The 21,214-nt window shown below is 44.3% G+C and overlaps 1 protein-coding gene across 1 annotated transcript in view; it reads right to left on the bottom strand.

Moving 5' to 3' along the window:
• The window catches only part of znf704 (zinc finger protein 704), a gene marked incomplete at its 5' end in the record, with an annotated part of 63,303 nt that overhangs the window by 10,033 nt on the left and 32,056 nt on the right, over positions 1-21,214 (bottom strand). Inside the window, 2 exon segments of the mRNA XM_080001066.1 lie at positions 3,815-4,098; positions 5,699-5,802. Coding sequence (XP_079857192.1) covers positions 3,815-4,098; positions 5,699-5,802 — 388 coding nt within the window.

Genomic DNA, 21,214 nt, shown 5'->3' with positions numbered 1-21,214 from the left:
ACAAAGAGAACAAAGAGAAATCCAAATAGTGATCAAATGATGAAAGTGACAAGCGGTGGATCTGCGGGTTGGGGTTGGGTTTGACAAATTTGCCTTAATAGCCTTATTGTACTCTGGTGTGGTGATATAGAGAGAGAGACTCCACTGTGGGGAGAGCAAAAGGTAATTTCTTTCCATGTGCCAATCAGTCAGTGAAGAAGAATAGAATGTACGCCCACAAGGCCGCAGCAGGATTCACTAAAAGAGAAGAAATAAAATAAGTCTGAATGGCTGCGTCTCAAACAGAATGTGGCGCTGATGTTTTGGCCAGTTTGACCCTGGGAGGTTTAGATAGCTTTCCTTTAGGATTCCAGGGAGCTAAAGCACCTCTACACACTGATACATTATCAACTAATTATACTGCAGTGGTGCTCCTTCCAGTGTTCACCCACAGCTGGTGGTATGCAGATGCAGCACGTTGAGCAGGGAGTTTCACAAAATATCTGTCTAAATCAGGGGTTCGGAAACCCGTGGATCAAGAGCCTCATGTGGCTCTTTAACCCCTTCCCAACGGGTCCCTGGCTAACACAAGAAATTATGTATGCATTTTCCAGGTATGGCAATTGTATATACAGTATACATATACACACAGCGATCAGCCACAACATTAACACCACCACTAATAACCACATATATTGTGGTTATTAGAACCGTTTTGGCGGCACAAGGGGGTTGTGCCGCCAAAACAGTTCTGATCCTTCGAGGCATGGACTCCACAAGACCTCTGAAGGTGTTCTGTGGTATCTGGCAACAAGACGTTAGCAGCACATCCTTTAAGTCCTGGAAGTTGCGAGGTGGGGCCCTCATGGATCGTGAGAGTCGAACATCCCACAGATGCTCGATTGGATCGGACCCTAGCCCAGACCCATCCACATGATGAAAACGTGATTCATCATCTTCCATGGTCCAGTTCTGACGCTCACATGCTCATTGTAGGCGCTTTCAGCGGTGGACAGGGGTCAGCATGGGCACTTTGACCGTTCAGCCCCATACGCAGCAAGCTGTGATGCACTGTGTGCCTCATAGCAGCATTAACATTTTCAATAATGCTACAGGAGCTCCTCTGTGGGACCAAACCAGACAGATAGACTTCGCTCCATCAATGAGCCCATGGGCACCAATGACCTTGTCGCCGGTACATCTGTCATCCTTCCTTGGACCACTTTTGGTAGACAGTAACCACTGTATACCGGGAACACCCCACAAGACCTGCCGTTTTGGACATTCTCAATTGTCCCACCCAGTTGTCTAGCCATCACAATTTGTCCCTTGTCAAAGTTGCTCAGATCCTTACGTTTGGCTATTTTTCATGCTTCCAACACATCAACTTCAAGAACTGACTGTTCACCGGCTGCACGCAGCACCGCCGTGGCCCGGGCCAGAGCACTGCGTCTTACCGGGGGCAGCACGGAGGGTTAAAACAATCGCTATAGGTGGGGGGGTACGGAGAAACGGTGTCCCCATTACACACGGTTTCATTGCATACGTACTTGTTTTGTTCCATAAGGAGATGTAAAACACACACACACACACACTATATATATATAGGTGGCGCTGCCACTTTCTGTTAATGGAAACTAACAACTGAAAGTGCAAGGCAACATTGCCATCATCCTTTAATGCAATACTATGCAACCTTTTCACCTTAAAATAACAGCTTCAAAATCATTTTGATGGTACAATGACTTGCAATATGGAGCATGTCACCTCTTTCATTCCCACTCACCCCCCCGAATGGCTGTTCTTGTACTAAGTAACTTTGGTGTTCCGGTACGAAACTGCGGGAAAAGTGTGTTACACGTGTTACACAGCACTGCGTCACTTCCTTAATGTCTGACTGCGGTACGTAGCCGCTTCACCTCCCTGACTCGCAAATGCGAGCTGATCTGCCAGGTGAACACATCTGCTACCTACACCGGTGGCAGGGGGCACCGTACCTCCCTGCGGCTCCGCGAGCACCCAGCCCACGGCTCCGGGAAGCGGCGAGGTCCATGCAAGGGGTGCTGTAACCTACAGTAGGTGTACATTATATTTGCGTGTGTAACATAGACTGTTATTGAAACGTGACCGAGAAGTAGAGCTGAACGATTTGGGGAAAATAACCGAATTGCGATATTTTAGACCAATATTGAGATTGCAATTTAGAATGTGCTTTTTTTTTTTTCAGTTCCTTATCTTCTGAATTATTCACTAAACATAAGCAATACATCTTTCTATAGTATGACCAATACAACATTGGATACAGTAACATATAAACTGCTCTTTCCTGTAGGCCAGGTGCACTTATTATGATTAGTTAGATGAACTAATGTATGAATTGATATGAATACCATATCTTTATTTAACTAGTTAATTGTAAAAAGAAAAACCTTCAATCACATCACAATATTGACTAATTGATCTAACTTCAAGCTTTGTAATTGATTGAAACTGAAATTTAACATTTGAAAAAAATGTAGTTTTTTAGCAGAATGTTATTGTACATACGTCCACATACATGGAGCGTGTATGCTCAGGGACAGCTTCATGTTTATTAGATTAAAAAAAAACCTCTAAAAACAACAAAACAAACAGACACAGTGTTCTGGAAGAGGCTCCGTCCGGACTCTACAGGTGTTCCGGGCTCTGCCAGCAGCACACGCTGCGCACAGTGCACCGTGGCCCGGGCCGGAGCACCAGGTCTCAGTGGGGGGCAGCACGGAGGTTCAATTGCTATAGGCGGAGGGGGGCGTTTACGTACGGTTTCATTCCATAAGGAGACGTAAAATAAAAACACACTGTTCTGGCCCCCCATCGCTGGCGTGGTGTCGCTGACATGAGCGTCGCTGACATGAGCATTTACATTTACATTTACATTTAGCCGACGCTTTTATCCAAAACGACTTACAATTATTCAAACACCGACGGACGCAGCCATCAGGAGCAATTAGGGGTTAAGTGTCTTGCTCAAGGACACTACAGCATGCTAGCAGGAGGAGCCTGGGATCAAACCAGCAACCTTTAGATTACTAGAAGACCAGCTCTACCTCCTGAGCTACCACCATCGTCTGAGAGGGAGATCGGGGCGTCAAATGTGCCCTGATTGCTCCCCCCGGGATGGTGCTCTAGGCGGCTGCCTATCTTGCCTTTAGGAAGAGCCAGCCCTGGACAGCCCTATTGGTTTGATTGTGTCACATAAAAAAAAAAAGGAAAATGTTGGGTTTTTTTTGTTTTTGTTTTTTTAAATTGCAGCCTTTGTGATTTGAAAATTAACTTTTCTTTTAAATTGCGATGTCGGTTTGAATTTGATTAATTGCTCAGCCCCACCGAGAAGGTTCATATTTGTCGGGTACAATAAATTATTTTCGGACACCGGACCGAGTTTTACGACAGTGGTATAAAAGTGCAATTGTACTTTTGCTCTAGGGGCACCAAATCCCAAAAGTTACATAGTGCTGCTTTAATGATTTAAAGGGGAAAATCTGTGTTCTAGGGGCGTATCAGAGGCATGTGTTATGCCCACTAACATGAACCTCTGATAGGTAGCACAGTATAAATAGGCTTTATTGCCCTCATGAAAGGGCTGGAATATTTGATACGGCTCTGTAAAAATGTAAAGAAATCCAAATCTCAAAAGCGGGCTCTTCCGGTACTCAAGCTTGTCGATCCCCAACTGCACTTAACACACAAGCATGCAGGGAGCAACCGGAGAAATTCAGCCTCTGCAGACGATATCTGCTCATATCTTTGATATCCCATGTTAATCACACTGTTATCAAGCATTGTATCTGATCACCTTGCGTTTGCGCGGGATGGGCTCGTCGAACAGCAGGCTGCTGCCGTCCTGGTCATCCAGGCTGGGGTCCTCGGGCCCAGCGGGCGGGCCCGCCACGCTGGCATTGACCAGGCTGGGGGCCCGGAAGGGCTTGAAGGTGTCTGCTGAGAGAGGGGGCGACGGGGTGGAAGGGTTGGACTGATCGCTAGGGGCCGACCAGCTCCAGTAGCCCCCTGAAGAGCTGTAGCTGGAGGGGGTGAAGGGGCCCGCGGAGCCAGTGTCCTTCCAGGAGCCACTGAGACCCTCTGTGGAGAGGGAGAGAGAGAAGATGTAGAGAGGAATTCAATGTAGAAAAAAGTCTGAACAGAGAAAAAGGAGAAGAGAGTGGGAGGAAAAATTTGAGAAACAGAGGAATCATGGGAAAGAGTAAAAGCACGAATGAAGAGAGGCAGTGAAGGGAGGGAGTGAAGAAGAGAGTGAAGGAATGAGGAAGGGAATAAGGGAGCGGGGGAGGAGGGAGTGAAGGAAGGGAAAGAAGGAGTAAAGGAAGGGCGCGAGTGAAGGAAGGAAGGAAGGTGAGGGAATGGAGGAGGTAGGGAAGGAGGGCGTGAAGGAAGGAAGGCGAGGGAATGAGGGGAAGTTAAGGAAGATTATAAAGAATGAAGTTAGTTCTAATAGGAGACACTGTAGCAGATGGTGGTTGATAGGAACCTTATTTACACTTCACAGAGAGAACTTCCCGCCAGTGCTGTCAACTGTGACACCAGAAGAAAGTTACTCTGCACTTCTGTGTTTCCGAGGAGGAGTTTTTGTATAGGAGATCAAAGGTTTCTTTTGAATATCTGGAAGAAAATAACTTAATTTTCTAATGGAGCCTGGGGGTTGTGTGTGTGTGTGTGTGTGTGTGTGTGTGTGTGTGTGTGTGTGTGTGTGTGTGAGTAAAGCACACGTGTCTTTGTAGTTATTGAAAGTTTCTGTGCAATAAGTGAGTGAGAATGACACATGCAGTGTGTCAGTTTTACTGTCTTAAAGTGATTTGTGCTATTTGTGCATAAATGCCTGTGTGTGTGTGTGTGTGTGTGTGTGTGTGTGTGTGTGTGTGTGAGTAAAGCACACGTGTCTTTGTAGTTATTGAAAGTTTCTGTGCAATAAGTGACACATGCAGTGTGTGTCAGTTTTACTGTCTTAAAGTGATTTGTGCTATTTGTGCATAAATGCCTGTGTGTGTGTGTGTGTGTGTGTGTGTGTGTGTGTGTGTGTGTGTGTGTGTGTGTGTGTGTGTGTGTGTGTGTGTGTGTGTGTGTGTGTGTGTGAGTGCGCGCGCGCGCGCGCGCGCGCGCGGGGGGGGGGGGGGGGGTTGCAACGCTCCGTGCATGTGGGAATGGGAGCCATTGCACACGCATGGTGATCACCGACCAAGCTGCGTGTGGCGTAATGGTCTGTAGGCAAGTTGCTCGGTTGCACAGAGTTTCTGAGTGGTTGCATGAGATTACATTGACACGAGCCTTTTGGATTCTTGCCACTGAGTCAAGTGGCAGAAATCTATTGTGCCTCTCCGTGCATTTGCAGGAGTCGCGGCATAGACGAGGGGGTCCTGGAGCACAGCAGGTGGCGGTCATTTATCTACATAAGCTGCACTCGCATGGGCATTCACTGCATAACAACCAAGGAGGAATTTGAAACAAGAGCAGCGTGCCCGGCTGGCCGGGCTGTTTTATTAGTGGTTTACAGATTAAGAGTGTGTTCCAAGTCCTAACTGCTTCTTTAGAGTGGAAATCGTGGCGACAGATACGGTAGATAGGACAGGGAACAATGTCAAACATAAGAATGTGAGCTTAAAGTCACAAATATAAACAATGTTGTTCACGCCCAAGTTGGTGTGCTGCGACTGGAGGGGGAACTCACCGCTGACTTTGACCGGCGGGCTCCTGACCAACGGGCTGGTGGAGAGACTGGTCAGCACCATCGCTGCAGTCACCTTGTCCATGTCCACCTCCTCCTCTGACCGCCTGTTGGAAAACCACAGAAGAAGAAGCGACATTGTGACTTTGCCGAGACTGCTGAGATGTTGCGTTAGGGCTGTACCCGACTCCGAATTTTGTCGAATCGGATGAGGCTGTTCAATGCAAATATCGGCGCACGGGGTGGGGGGATGGGGGAGAAATTAAGAAAATTAATTTTCAATTTATTTTGGCTATACAACCCCTTTCAAACTTGCAGTAAGATTAAGATATTCGTCGAAGAAGCGTTTTCGCTATTATCAGAAGAGACATCTTTCCTCTCTTTCTCTCCATCGCTGGAGATGTAGAAATATGCGCGAGGGGGTGGCTCCCTCTGCCTGGCTCTAACACACGCACGAGGAGCCCCTGCTCTGACTGAGTGACAATGATGGAGAGAATGCAACGCTCAAGTCTGGTTAAATCTCACTAGAGTCGATGCCGATCATGCTCGTTGCCACAATCAGTGTTTTGCATGTAAGGGAGGAAACATGAGCAATCTTTCGAAACATCAAGCAAAAGTGCATCACAAACACACAGAGAAATGCACCGTTTTCAACTGCCATAATAATCCCATAATGTTACATAAAATGTTATTTAATTTAACATCATATCTAATCAGAAAACAAACAATAGAAACTACACGTGGGGATTTTTCTATTTCTATTTTTCTGTTCTCGGCACTGATTTATGTTTCTGACAGTGTCGGGGGCCACAGAGACGCATTGCAAGCGCAGATTGCGCCCAGATCGCCCCCTCTCCATTTGCAATGCGCAGAAAATAAAACAGTGTTAATTCTGATCTTAATTTGTTTTAGTTTTTCTCTTAAAAAATAAAAAAAGAACCGATAAGAGTGCTGTTAAAGTACTGGATCCATAAGCAGTATTGGTAAGAGTAGTGGTACCGTTAAAATGGTAATGATACCCATCCCTACGTGTGCCCCGTCGCCATTCCTACAAGTAAAACAACTAAAAACACACAGTTTATAAGTTATTTTATTTGGAAGAACGGGGCACGGCGATTAGGGTTCACGGAGAACTGTGTTCGATTCAGCTAAAAATATATCTATGATTCCCCTTATTCATAATTACTCATTAAAATGTTATCCCTGTGGATTTTGGTAAAGTTCTATATTATCGTCTCATTGTAATGCACACTGAAAAAAACCCAAAAACGACTGCGTAGAAGATCAGGGGGTGGGGACACACGATGAAGGACACACGAGGCTTTCTCTTAAACTTCCAAAAGGTGGACTGTGATGGAGCATTTGTTTTTAAAACACATCACATTAACTCAATGATGACGTACATTTATGAGAAGCTGTGTTTTATCAGACAGACACATTCGTCCTTGCAAACAATTTGTCAGCTCTGTATTGAGGTGTTGCCATGGTTAGATTGTTGCCACTTGCATGGCTGTGGTTTCCAAATAATTTCCTGAAGAACCCAACAGCAACACAAAACTAACATGTGGTAGGTCATTAAATTAAAGCCAACAAGGTTAGTGTTAATAGCATCAACCCACTGCACCGTAAGACGGACGTCAGCGACGCACACAACCTCGCTATCTGTCTCTTCTAATTGGCGCGATAGCAATGCACAGCGGTAGGCAGACATCTTAATCCACTCCCATGTTTTCCCCAGAGACGGCCGATCCCGACTACACATGTCGGCTTTATCTCTGGGCAGGGCTGTGATCAAAGACACGACTATGGTACACAATAACTACAGTAAATGTTCACTATTATCATAACAAGCTCTTTGCCTGTGTTTGTGTGTGTGTGTGTGTGTGTGTGTGTGTGTGTGTGTGTTATTGCAAAACAGGCATCAGTCTTTTATGGTGTGTGGGAAATTTTAGCGTGCTAAAAACACAAGATCCGTCCTTGTCTAGTTTTCACACCCTCTGAGATCAAATATGAGGCAAATACAGTATACACCTTAATTAGGACAAAAAGTTGCTGCCATTACCACCCTGTCTTGTACTTCTAGACAAAAACAATAAAAAAGTCCACTTGATGCAGTGGATAGAAGAGAACAAGTGATGCGAGATGCTGAACATAAGGGTGACATCGGTCACCTCTCCAACAGTGAAGAGGTGCAGTTGTGTGTAGTGGTGAAGACTCCCATGTACCCCTGCTGGTTTGGGTAGAAAAACCTGCGGAATAATGTTTTTTTTAATTTTTACTTTATACATCAAGTAGGTTGCGTTGTTTAAAATCAACAAAAACAAAGATAAAGCTGAAGCTAAAGCATCAGAACTTAGAGATACATCAAGTCAAAAGAAAGAAAGAAACAAAGACTCAGAAAGAAACAAGAGGCTAACAAAGAGTTCTAAATTCCCTCGGGTCTAGTTTATACCCATTTCAGCGTCGTATATGATGTCATTACTCGCTTACACATAAATGAAAGGATGGAGTGGTGCACTCAACAGTCACTTTCTCCCATAATCCCCCCCAACTTGCCTCGCCATTAAAAAAAACAACTTCCTGGTCACCTGGGGGGGGGGGGCTGGACAAAGGATCGCCATGGCAACAGTGACAGGCATTAATTGCAGGATTCCTTCGTCTATTTTGAACTATGAAAGAGGAAATTCGGAGGAAAACACATTTGTGAAATACTAATTGAGATGTGATATATGAGAAGGAGAAAAACAGCCAGAGTAAAAGAGGGAGGTAGAGGGAGTCCCATATTACATTTGTCATTAGTGGTCTTATCAAGCTTAGTTTTAGTCCAAGTGCTTATTATGGCCAGGTAATTAACACAGGCTGAAGCTGTGGGTGTGTGCTTGTGTGTGTGTGTGTGTGTGTGTGTGTGTGTGTGTGTGTGTGTGTGTGTGTGTGTGTGTGTGTGTGTGTGTGTGTGTGTGTGTGTGTGATGTTAAACTGTACATGATACATGTGACACAAGAGACTACGTACAATGGTTAATGGATTCTAAGTGAATTCTGAAAAATGAGTTTCATATGTTGGGTGTGTGTGTGTGTGTGTGTGTGTGTGTGTGTGTGTGTGTGTGTGTGTGTGTAAGTGTGGATTCATTTTTCAATACTCTAAAGCTATTGCTGGCAATAAACATGGTTCCACCATTCTAACACCAGGCATGTTGATAGGAAAATGACCATCAAACCTATTGCCTTGTAATTAACAGAAAACGACAGGGAAATGAACAGAGAGCATGTTTAATTGTGAAGATTACTTGAAATAAAGCCAAGTGATATAAATTTGTTACTGGCCATTTAAAGTGGGCAACTGATTATATCTTCAGGCCTAAAATAGTAGTACATCTGCTGTGCACACGGATCCACTAATGCTCTCATTATGAGGACCGGCAGTGTTCGTGGTGGTAAATCATTCCGTAACCTTGGCGTTCAGCCGCAAGCTTTACTGGTCATTTTGGCACAAATGTAGTTTTCGGATTCGACTTTGGAATTGACTGTGGGCCGCAAGCTACGGTTACATTTTGGTTTGTGTCGGAATTATTTTCTTACCGTCTTTAAGTGTGTTATCAATAGATTTGTCTATTTAAAGTCACACTAGCCAAGATGCATTACACTGAGGGTAAAGAACATTTGTTTCCTTTTCACAAAACAAGCCGAGTCTATCTTGTTTTGGGTAAGACCATCTATCACTTTCCCATTCAGCTCATTATAGCGACAGAGCCACTAATGGTAAGACTGTCCCGAATTGGTAGAAGGCTGAATCATTATTTCATTACCTCAGTCACCATCAATTTGAGCTAAATGGACAATTAATAACATTAAAAACTTCAAGATATTCGCTTTTCAACAACTCAGTTCATTTTGAAGATGCTGCAAAGAGCTTATGATATCTGACCTGGAACCTCAGTCAAGTAGAAAAACACTGCAGAGGACAAAATGATTCTGAATGACTGAGAATGATTGGTCTGGGGTTAACTTAAGCACACACTGCCTGTCACTGCATGACTGGTTGCTTTAAATTGTTAACAAGAAATAATCCCTCTTGCAGTGACATTCATTTGCTGTTTTTGTATAAATTACAGTGGAACGTAAGAAACTTTGCTTTCAATTTGAAAAGGCAAACCAGACCCCCAAAGTTAACTACAGGATCTCTGCATGGGAGGAGCATTCTTCAGATAAAAGCACACAAATTGGCTTTGCCTGAGCTGCATTTACTAAACTAACAGGAACACACAGCTGATATCACCGAAAATGGCTGATGTCAAATTTAAGTGGGTAGTGTACTTAAGCTGCTTTCACACATGTAAATCTGTATTTATATTTCATATTTCACATCTCATTTTTGGATAATCAGGTCCGGACATTGTCCAGAGTTGCCCTTTCACACATATAGCTCACAACCGGAGATTGTCCATGTCAGACATGTTTACACCACCTGGAAATTAGGCTTGGGCCGATTTACGGTAAAATCGCTAATCGACTCCATCGATCATGACTGACATGGATGACAGGTGTTTTTTGCTTGTTTTTTATCCACCAGGAAAAATCAGAGGATTGAAACGTGAGTTAGTGCAGTTTACCGTGTTCTGAAACTGGAGCGGAGAGAGGAAAAGGGGGGAAGGGGGAGAGAGGGGGCGGAGGGTCTCCCCTTCTCTGCTCAGAGCTGTCCAGTAACCACTGGTGATCGGGTCTCCCTTCCCCTCTACAGTCCCGTACAGAGACATTTAGGGGCAGGTGCTCAAAAAAGAAAAAAGAGAAGGCACATGGACCCCCAGCTCTGGTTCTAGACTTTTTGCCGCTCTGGGCAAACGGTGCAGCACTGTGGAGCCGCTCTGTGCACATTGCAGGTGCGCCGAGGTTCGATAGTTCGATAATATATCCTGCCCAGACAATCTAGTCATTTATCCAATCATTTCAAAAAATAAAATAAGCACCTGATAAGAAGGGGCACTGTGGGGTCCACGGGGCAGGGGCAGGGGCAGGTGCAACCCCCCCCGCCGCTCAATATGCAAATCTTGTGATTATAATACAGTGGTACCTCGACTTACGACTGTAATTCGTTCTATAAGAACGGTCGTATGTTTAAAACAGTCGTCTGTAGAAGCAATTTTTCCCATATAAATGATAAAATCATGAAGGGTGAAAATAAACAAAATACACAGCACAAACACAGTAAATATGAAAAAAATACGGATAAGCCACGAACTACGTGCACACACGATGTAGGGCGCTGACTGACTGCTGACTGACTGCTGACTGACTGCTGACTGACTGCTGACTGACTGCTGACTGGCCACCGACGCGCCAACTGCAAATTTCCACGGTCGTATCTTGGGGCAGTCGGTCGCAAGCCGATACAAATTTTCGCGACTATCGCTACTCGTATCTTGGATTAGTTGTAAGTAGGTGCAGTCGTAAGTCGAAGTACCACTGTATAGCAATATATACTATAATCTCATAGAGAAAGATTTTGATTTATTTTGTTTCCTTAGTTTCTTACTTGTATGGAAAAGAAAAACATAAACCTAACTCAGAGAATTAGAGCGTTAGTTTTGTTCCCCCCCCCCTTTCTCCGCCAGACAGCGGTGCGTGCCGTATCTGTGTTTTTATTGTAGATCTATTTGTTTTCGTTTGTTTCCTACATGTATGAAACAACATTTTTAAACACAACTGAGTTAAGGGACTGTCCAAGTCCTTACTCCGTACTGTTCCAAAAAAACCTGTGCGCCCACGATAAAATCGTGTATCACTGATCACTGCCCCCCAGCGATCAGCGATACACGATAAGACCTCCTCTTCTGAACAAAGTTAGCACGCAGCACTTCACTATCTCAGAACTGGACTAACAGGGATGAAAATTTATATTGACCTTCTCTTCTGAATCTGGGCAAGATAGACAAAAAGCATTTGCTCTAAAACAGGAGTATCCCTTCAACGGTAGGAACAAGGCTGAGAAGGAATGAGGGCATGACACGTATGACTCCTTCACTCAGTGGGAGTTCTGGTTGGTTAAAGGGAGAAAAGGCTGTGCCTGCGTTTGGGCATAGGATGTGCTGACATCTGTTGCATTTCTCTGGACAGATGTGCCAACTTTTTTATTGGGTAAATAGACGGAACAAGACTAGGGGGTCCAGGCGATGTGAGGCATTAGTGTGGGAGTGTTTCTAACTCACTACCATAAGACATCTGGCCTTTTGTCTTTAATGAGTTCTACAGTGCCGTTCTGGGGTACGGCTCCAGTTTTAAGCAAAATACAGGGCAGAGATGGGGACAATAACTGTGGTTTGAGTTATTGTTGCCCTCTTAGTGATAGGGGCACTTTACTACTACATCCGATCAAATTTTAAAGTAGGTTTACTGCAGTTTCAAGGTAGACAAAGGATACATAAGCGACCTTTAAATTGTTTTCCCCCTAAGATTCAGATAATGTGAGATGAGGAAAGAATTTTACAAGATTCTCCGATTGTTGATAATAGTCATAGTTGAGAATCACGGAAAACTACTACTTTTGCATCAAAACTGAAATTTTTATTTCTTTAATCAAAGTGAAACATTTGACCACGGACAGACAAGTAAACATTCCTGTACTGAACGTTAACAAGGGAAACTACAGTTTCTATCCAGAGTCAACAAAATTATTCCTGGTCACATTCCTGGGCTCTGAGTGCATCATGAGGGAACGTTCAATGTTACACTACAGTGGCATCCAGCACCTCACATTTATAATTTTTAGTAAACTCAAAGTGCTTTTAAAAAATCCTTAAAAACCATTTGGGCCGAGGTTAGGCGCACATACACACGCCTACCTGGCAGCTTTGGTTTCTTTGATACCAGAAAATAAGCCATAAGTCAAATGTAATGAAGCCAACTGAACGGTGTGGTGGGCCAAAGGAATTCCCCCCGCGTGGCCCTGCCCAGAAGCCCTCAAACACTCCTCCACTCCGCAAACACTCCCTTCCACTCCTGCTGGACCGCTCGGTCAGAGCTTCACAGATTGTTGTTGCTGTGATTAGAACTGGAAGCAAAGTATGTGTGTGTGTGTGTGTGTGTGTGTGTGCGCGTGGGTGTTTATGTGTTGTACTGGCTCTTTGATGCTGAGTGCATGGTAGTCCGCTCGTTCGTCACAGCCAGTGGCTATGACACTCATTTCCTCCTCAATAACCTCCTATAAATCAGATTACTACTTCTTGGTTGCCTTATGATTAGATATATCTCACACACACACACACACACACACACACACACACACACACACACACACACACACACACACACACACACACACACACACACACACACACACACACACACACACACACACACACACACGTACAAGAACACATGCACTCATAAATATGAACCCCACAACAGTCAGCCCAGTCGCCCACACATATACACAAACATACATACACAAGACAATATACTGTACATACTGTACATGCTGGCACGTATAGATAAATACAAACATATAAGTGCATGCACACTCACACAATACAGACACAGGACCAATTCTGTAAACCCACAATGGGAATCTGCATATGACACAGTGAAAACATGCATGAAGGGCACAGCTTTTGATTGACGGATATGTCACACACAGACACGCACAGGCACGCGCACCTACACACACACCCACACACTCACGCACCTACACACACCCACACACACACACCCACACACAAACCCACACACACACACACCATTGAATGTACATTAGTATGGCTCTGAAGGTGCTCTCAATAGCAGCTTTTTGTTGGGCAGCACACATTCTAGAAAATTTGAGTTTTCATAAAAGCAAGAGAGACACCACGTGTGTGTGTGTGTGTGTGTGTGTGGGGGGGGGTACTATTATTCAGGGAAGATTGTGGATTATTGGTTATGTTGCTTATAGTTGTTCCTAACCAGGTATGTGTAAATCATTGATGTTTGTGCAGGCCCATAACTTTGGGTATGTTTGAGGTTTGGGTGGGTGTCAAGGAGGACAAATACACTCCATAACGTATAAATGCCAAAGCCAGTACCAGCAAGCTCAGTGTATTGTCTACTACTGTAAAATATCTTTATTGCACCAGTGGATATACCTTGTATGACAAGTCAGTTTGTCTGTTAACCCTAATAGTCCAACTTTTAACAATCTCGAAGAGTCTGGTCCTTTACTCAGCTAGTGCCTCAAATATATAAACACAGTCTTTTTGCATATATTAAGTTTCTTGTTGATGTTGAAGCCGAAATGGTGTCATGACGCCATAAGGTTACCTACAGTATTTGCATATACAAGATACATTCCTGTATCCTCACACCATATAAAGGACCTTGAAGCTTACTGAACCACAGCATCTGTTTTTAAAAACTATACACACACACGTGCGCGCACACGCACACGCACGAGTGAAGACGTTCAGTCAAAGCTTTGCCCTACGGGCCAAGTAGACTCGGTAGCCATAACAACATATGCCTGGAGCCCGTCAGCAAGCTCCTTGAAACAGGAGCCAGAGGCAGATCCTCTCCACTGGCTCTGCTCCGCCTCTTAAAAACCTCAGAGCCAAACCTTCTCATGGTTCTCTCCAGCTCCACATAAATGGAGGGGGAACCAGTGTTACTCCAAGGTGGAAAGAACACCAGCGATTTCCACAGAAATTCCAAACAAACGTAAGGTCTGTTAATTTGCCAAAGTCTCTCCAAACCCGTGAAATAACTGGTGAACAAAACAGACTAGTAATGGCCAGCTATCTATAGAAAAGCTATAAACTAGCAAAGATGGCATCTGGCCCCTGGGCCAACCTCCCAGGTATGAAGTAAAATCTAAAGCATATTCCTGGGCGTGATATTTGTTTTCCTGCCTGAATGATTATATTTTATTTACATAAGTGAGGTTTAATTTGTTGTGGTGAAAAAGAAATCCACGTCAGGGCCGCACATCATTATATATGTAGTTGATGCATACCAGGCTTGGTATTTAAATATTTTCACTAAATACAACTTTTGAATGGATCTCTATGGGAATTTACAATCCAGTTTACGTGCTTCTGCTTCTGCTTAGTGTAACCTTCCATATGGTGAACATGGCAGCGTATCTGAAGCGGCTTCGCGACTGGAGCGCTTTTCGTGTGGCCTGGGGGTAGCAAAAATCTTCCAAAACATGGCGCGATGCTTAGAAAATCAATCAGGATGTAATCGACTCAATTTCTCTGCCCTTCTGGTCAACTCAATGTGATAGATGGCAAAATATAAACACTATACGATAACCCTAACCCTAACAAAACCCTCAACCTAACAAAACATTATCAGTTGCGCACCCCCTGTATTTAAACCACCAAATTAAACAGAGAATAGGATTAAATGCATATCTGGTGCTTCTCTTCTCTTTAACCCCCCACCTCAGATCGAAGGCAGCACGCTCAGAAGATCCTGCTGTGAGGAGCTGCTAATATTCCCTTTGATAAGAGGGTGATGTGCGCAGTTCACTTGCTGTGCATTAAAATCAGGGGATCAAACAGAGATTTTCTTTGATAAACACATAATGAAGATAACTGGGAATCAAGTTCAATGAAAAACAGGTTGCACTGTTGTTTGCTCTTTCCAACTGTATTTTGTATCATCGTCAATATCTGACATCTGAGATCTTGGGAATCAACTTAAATTACCATCTTTGTTGTACGCTAAATCAATCTGCCATTGGTGTTGTCCACATGTTTAGATAATCTCCTATGATATTCAGTAGTCTGTATGATATAATTGCTTTGTCCAGCATGGGCTTTATGACTAAAATGCCTCGACAGTACACAGTACAGATACACGGCCGCACAGAGCCGTACCTACCGCCCAGCTTCACCCACGTTAGCTTGCAGTTAATTGCATTAGCTGATAGGGGCCTCAGGACAGGAAGGGTGGGTCTATATTCTTTCCGTCTCTTCCTCCATTGCTGGCTGCCACTTGCAATGCATACTTGCACGGGGACAAGCACACAATCTTAAAGGTTTTACTCTACACACTGTCACACTTCTAGGTGTGAGCTACACTTTGTGCACATCGGTATGAAAGGGCTTTGCTTGCTAGTACCCCTTTTGCCTCACCGTGCGCTCCCAGGCATATAAACACCCTTCTTAGTGGACTCCCTCTGGTGGGGGGTAAAATGGGGGATGGCGTACACAAGCTTGGCCTGGGGCCAGAGACCCACTGGATGTGTGTATTTCTGTGCGACTGTTTTGATACCACACAATGCTGTTTATTTCCTAATTGGCCTGCAGACAAACTAGCAACCAGTGATGGCTGTGCAGCAACACACCGCGATTACAGGACAAAAAGCCTGGACTGGCCCTTTGCTTCCCATGGTTTTTCTATTATCTATCAAACCCCCCCACTTTCTCACACACACACACACACACACACACACACACACACACACACACACACACACACACACACACACACACACACACACACACACACACACACACACACACACACACACACACACACACACACACACACACACACACACACTTCCTGAAAAGGAATCTCTAAGCTGTGTGCCTTTTTCTCTTGGTTGGACTCAATTTAATGTTTAAAACACCGTGTTTTGGTGTCTTGTAGTGGAACCACTTTGCAGGATTTCAAAAAGTGCTGGCCATCACACAGCCGTCCCGGCACTGCCAGAAGTCAGCCTTGTAAACATATAATGAAAGAGGGTGTGAGAGCGAGCGAGAGAGGGAAAGAGTGATAACAGTACTTCCTCTGAGATTTGACAGGAACTCAGAGGATCGCAAACTTTGTGTGCCTTAGCAGGGGTGAATCACAAGCTTCAGGACAATAACATGAAAATTCATTCTTCGGATAATGATTCCATATTGGGCGATTTCACAACTTTTCTCGTGCCTACCACAACCATGTTACAATCATAGCATTACAAATTTTAGAGTTCCCATGGAACGAAGCATCATTTCGTGCTGCCGCTTGTCTTTACATCAGAATTACTACTAACACCAGTTCCATTTTCAGAGTCCCTCGTTTAGGTTTTTGGGTGCTAAACCATGACTTTTACGATGGAACTGGCGCCTAAACGGTGCCTGAACCGATACTTTAAATGAAAAAAAGCACAAAACAACGGTCGACAACATTAAAGATGGCAATGATGATATGAGTTGTGATAAATAAACAAAAAATTAAGTGTGCATATTAGCTATACAGTTCCTATGTCTTTCTGCTCTAAGAGGTACGCTGCTAACATAGACCCCAAGCATTGAATAGCCCATGCACACTGAATTAAGAAATGAGATAAATTATTTCGAACATGCCTTTATTGAACAAATTGCACATGAATACATGGCAATTCAAAATAACTGTAATGTCTGTTGTATTTTTGTCTGTCGTTTTAAAAACAATTCCAAGACAGCTCCGGCAGAGACAGGGCCTGTCGCTTTAAGACATTGCATTGTGGGTAGCCCTGTCTGCGCATGGAGGAGAGATCGCTATGAGAACCAATACACTTGTTGCGTGTTATTACTTTATCCTCAAAGTTTGAACATGGCTGTCCACAGAGTCCTGCCTCACAATGTCTCTGTGGAAGGAAATCATGTGTGGAAGTTCCCAACAACACAGTTCCATTCAAACGGATTAAACACTCCATATCCCTCAGAGACATTTCATCGACTTTTAAAACTTTTGGGACTAAAATAAAACAGACACAATTCAGACCTGTTGCTCTGGAGCTGCATGCAAACTCCACGTGTGAAGGCATAAACACAGAATGTTTTTGACTGACTTGGGGGTGAGTAAGGAATGACAACATTTAAATTCTGCCAGCTTACTATGCATAGCGATGTAAAATTAAATGATTCATATCACGATGATGATGAAAAAGAGGCACCGAAATGAGGCACCAAATCTTCGTTAGGATTTGATCTGGTAGATACCGATCGTATTGGCACGGGTTTTGGTGCCCAACCCTAGTCGACTGGCTGAATGCCACAAAATAAGGAGGAACATGACACTGGGTTAGATGCAAACAGAATGTGTTGATTTACAAAAAAATGCAAAAGAGATAAAGTGTCAAACGAAAAGCTGGGCGTGTCTCAGGTTGTCTCAACCCAGTGCAGATACTCCGCAGAGCAACCACTACAGACCGATGGAGTCCACACCACGCATCTCCTACAAATGCACCACCCCCAGAGCCACAATTTGCACATACATAACAAATTGGATGATGCGCCCAGCTCCACAAACTCCACCATCTGCAATGCACAAACAGTTTGCTACTTCCGGTAAAAAAAAAAAGATCGTTTTTTTCCACTAATTCCAGCTCCAAAGGTAGATCGATACGGATCAAACTGGAACCACAAGACCTCAACCACGTCTGTGGGTTCCGCGGTTGTTGTGGGCCAGACATTTTTAGACCGAAAAATAATAATAAAAATCCAAGCAAAAACAATAGGGATCCAGCCTATTGTTGTACAGTATGTACAGATGTACATAGATACACTGTAAATGATTGCCGGGACAATTGTATTACGCATTTCCGCTCATAATTTCGTTAATTGCATATGACACATAGATCTTCTTTTGAAATCCAAAATATTTCCACTATGAGCGGTTAATCCCAGGAGGAGAGCAAATACACTTGTTCTTGTGAGCGCTGTCGATCATCCATGTTGCCTTTTCTCTGTTTGTGATGCAGGAGGGGCAATGGGGAGTGTGTAGCGTGTCTGGAAATTTTGTTTTTACCCAAACATTGTAAAAATGCTGTTGTGCTTCAGGATTTTTTAATTGCAAACAATTATTTTTGTTGCAGAGTAAAGGTATGCTTTTAAAATAAAACAGTGATCGGAAACAATATCGCATCAAATCACTTAGGCCATTGCCTGTTGACCCGATGGATCATTACAGACGCCTTTGTGTTTAATGATATTACTAGTACTTGTTATTATCATTATATACATCCCTGGGAAAAAAAAACTGACACCTCCTTGTCGATGTGAGCAATTCCCTCATTTATGTTGAGGCAGTTTATTTTATTTTAGTTCTCAAATTTGCACCATCAAATCCAGTGACAACCTGCTCAGAACGCATTAAGTGCTAGTGTTCTTTACCTCTGACTGGAGCGCTCCCGTTCTGTCGGCATAATGGCCTATTTTGTCTGAAAGGCAAACGTTTGACCCTATAGGTACACATGTCACAACGGAGGGGAGTGTGTGTAGTGTGACATGAAGACATGGTTATCTTCAGGTAGTGATCCCATGTTTGTGTGTGAGTAAATGTGTGTGTGTGTGTGTGGGGGGGGGGGACAGGTCCTTAATGACTCAGGTTGATAGATATGTGTCCTGATTTCTCCTCCTTTCACGTGGGAGAGGAAGAGTGAAGCCCCAAGGCGAGAAAGACGAGGGCCCTGCCCTGCGCTCTACCTAGCACACACACTGCTCACGCCCCAGATTAAAGCTATAGGTTAGGGTTCCCACTTACAACCCAACCCCCCCAGGCTTGAAAAGCACGCACATACTCACAAGCACGCTTGACTCTCGTGCCCCAGATTTGCGCTATAGGGTGGTTTTCCCCACATACGTACCCTGCTTTGGGCCAGACAGACACACACACACACACGCACGCACGCACGCACGCACGCACGCACATTTTTCTTATATACTGAGCAGCACTGTAAAATGCTTCTGCACGTCACAAATCTTTTTATCTTGTTTTGCTTTGAAAATAGCACAATTTTACTTCTAACACAGATTCTCTAACTCAATCTCTGTTATGAGTCAATGCATTATTTCATCCATTAGAAACATTCATCTTTACGACCAAAGAGCAGCAAATAAAGTCACTGTCACTGGTCTTTAAAGGGAATCGAAATCCTGTGGATGCTGCTGTGGGCTTGCGTCAAGGTCTTCAGTTTTTATTTCTGTACGCTCTCTTTTTCTTTCTACATCTCAGTCTTCAGTACACCAAACGGTACACCGACAACTGTCCCAAAAGCAGAAAATGCAGAACAGCCCCTTCTTAAAATAGAAGCGGCCCGCCTTCAGGGATCCTAAAACACACCCCGGGTTGATAGACATAAAAATAAAAATACTCAAATCCTATCCCTAAAGAAACAAAAATAACCATACGTCTAACGGCCCTAATCAGACGTCGAAACCAAACAAACCCGACAGAGAGAGGGAAGGGAAGGGGGGTGGAAGGTGAAGGTGAAGTGGGAGCAGCAGTAAGTCAGCATAGCCCCCCACAAACAGCATGGTGATGGGCTTTCCTTGAATTGATGTTGCTGTACGCTCTAATGAGCATGGGGAATATACAGCGATTTACCGCTGGAAGCTACAAATTTAGCCATGTGCACGCATGTTTGTGTATGTCTCACAGTCTGAGTTTTTCTGGAATGTGTATGCTGCTGCCTGCAAATGCTTGTGTTCAGGACTAGGGGTGTGTGTGCTGGAAGGGGGTTACCCGCTGATGTGAACAAAGGCAGCAGAGAGCAGAAACATAACCTCTCTCTCTCTCTCTCCCCCTCTCTCCCTCCCTCCCTCTCTCCCTCCCTCTCTCCCTCCCTCCCTCTCTCTCGTAACAAAGGTGGTGGCCGTAGAGCATGGCGGACTAGGATATGTGAGGAAAAACTGGCAGAGATGGATGTGTGTGGTGTGCGCGTCTGTGTGGTTTCTGGCAAAACAAACGGCGGCTGGTGGCTTTTCGTCGTCTCCCTCTTTGTCCATAGTGGGTCTGATTCTCGGACTCGACCGTGGAGACTAACACAAAGGGGGTCATGGACGGTCTGAGGTTTCCTAGTTTATCACCTAATGCTTGCATGAATTTTTTACCTCATCTTAGCTACCTCAGCTTAGCACATCTAATTCCAATCAGAACATCTAATTCCAATCAAATCGACCATATTTTATATTGAGATCAGTAATAATTGGCAGAAAATTATATTGTAATTGAGTGCAAGCCCATACTGCCCGGGTGTGCAGTAATGTGTATGTGTCAGTTTGACACATGGACACTCTTTTCTATGTATCTTTTCCTGTTCTGTTCTTATTCTCAAGGGTTAAATGAACCCTATGCTCAGTTACTTTTGACCTCCACCTGACCCTTCAGCACACACACACACACACACACACACACACACACACACACAACCTGTCAATAAGTGCAATAAACCAACCACACAACCCCTCGCACACACACAAACATACATCCTTTTATCACCATGGAGCTTGATTATAAACACCCTTCCTGTAACCACAACAACATCACACACACACACACACACACACACACACACACACACACACACACACACACACACACACACACACACACACACACACACACACACACACACACACACACACACACACACACACCTCAGTTCCCAGGAGAGCGATACACACCATGAAGACCAGCGGAAGGGGCCTCTTTCCCAATTACACATCGAAGGGGGGGGACGGGACGCGTGTGCATGTGTGCATGTGTGTGTATGTGCGCACGTGCGTATGCACACACG

The sequence above is a fragment of the Zeus faber genome (genome assembly GCF_960531495.2).
Source record: "Zeus faber genome assembly, chromosome: 1".
NCBI lineage: Eukaryota > Metazoa > Chordata > Actinopteri > Zeiformes > Zeidae > Zeus > Zeus faber.
This window is presented reverse-complemented; position numbering and strand designations above follow the sequence as displayed.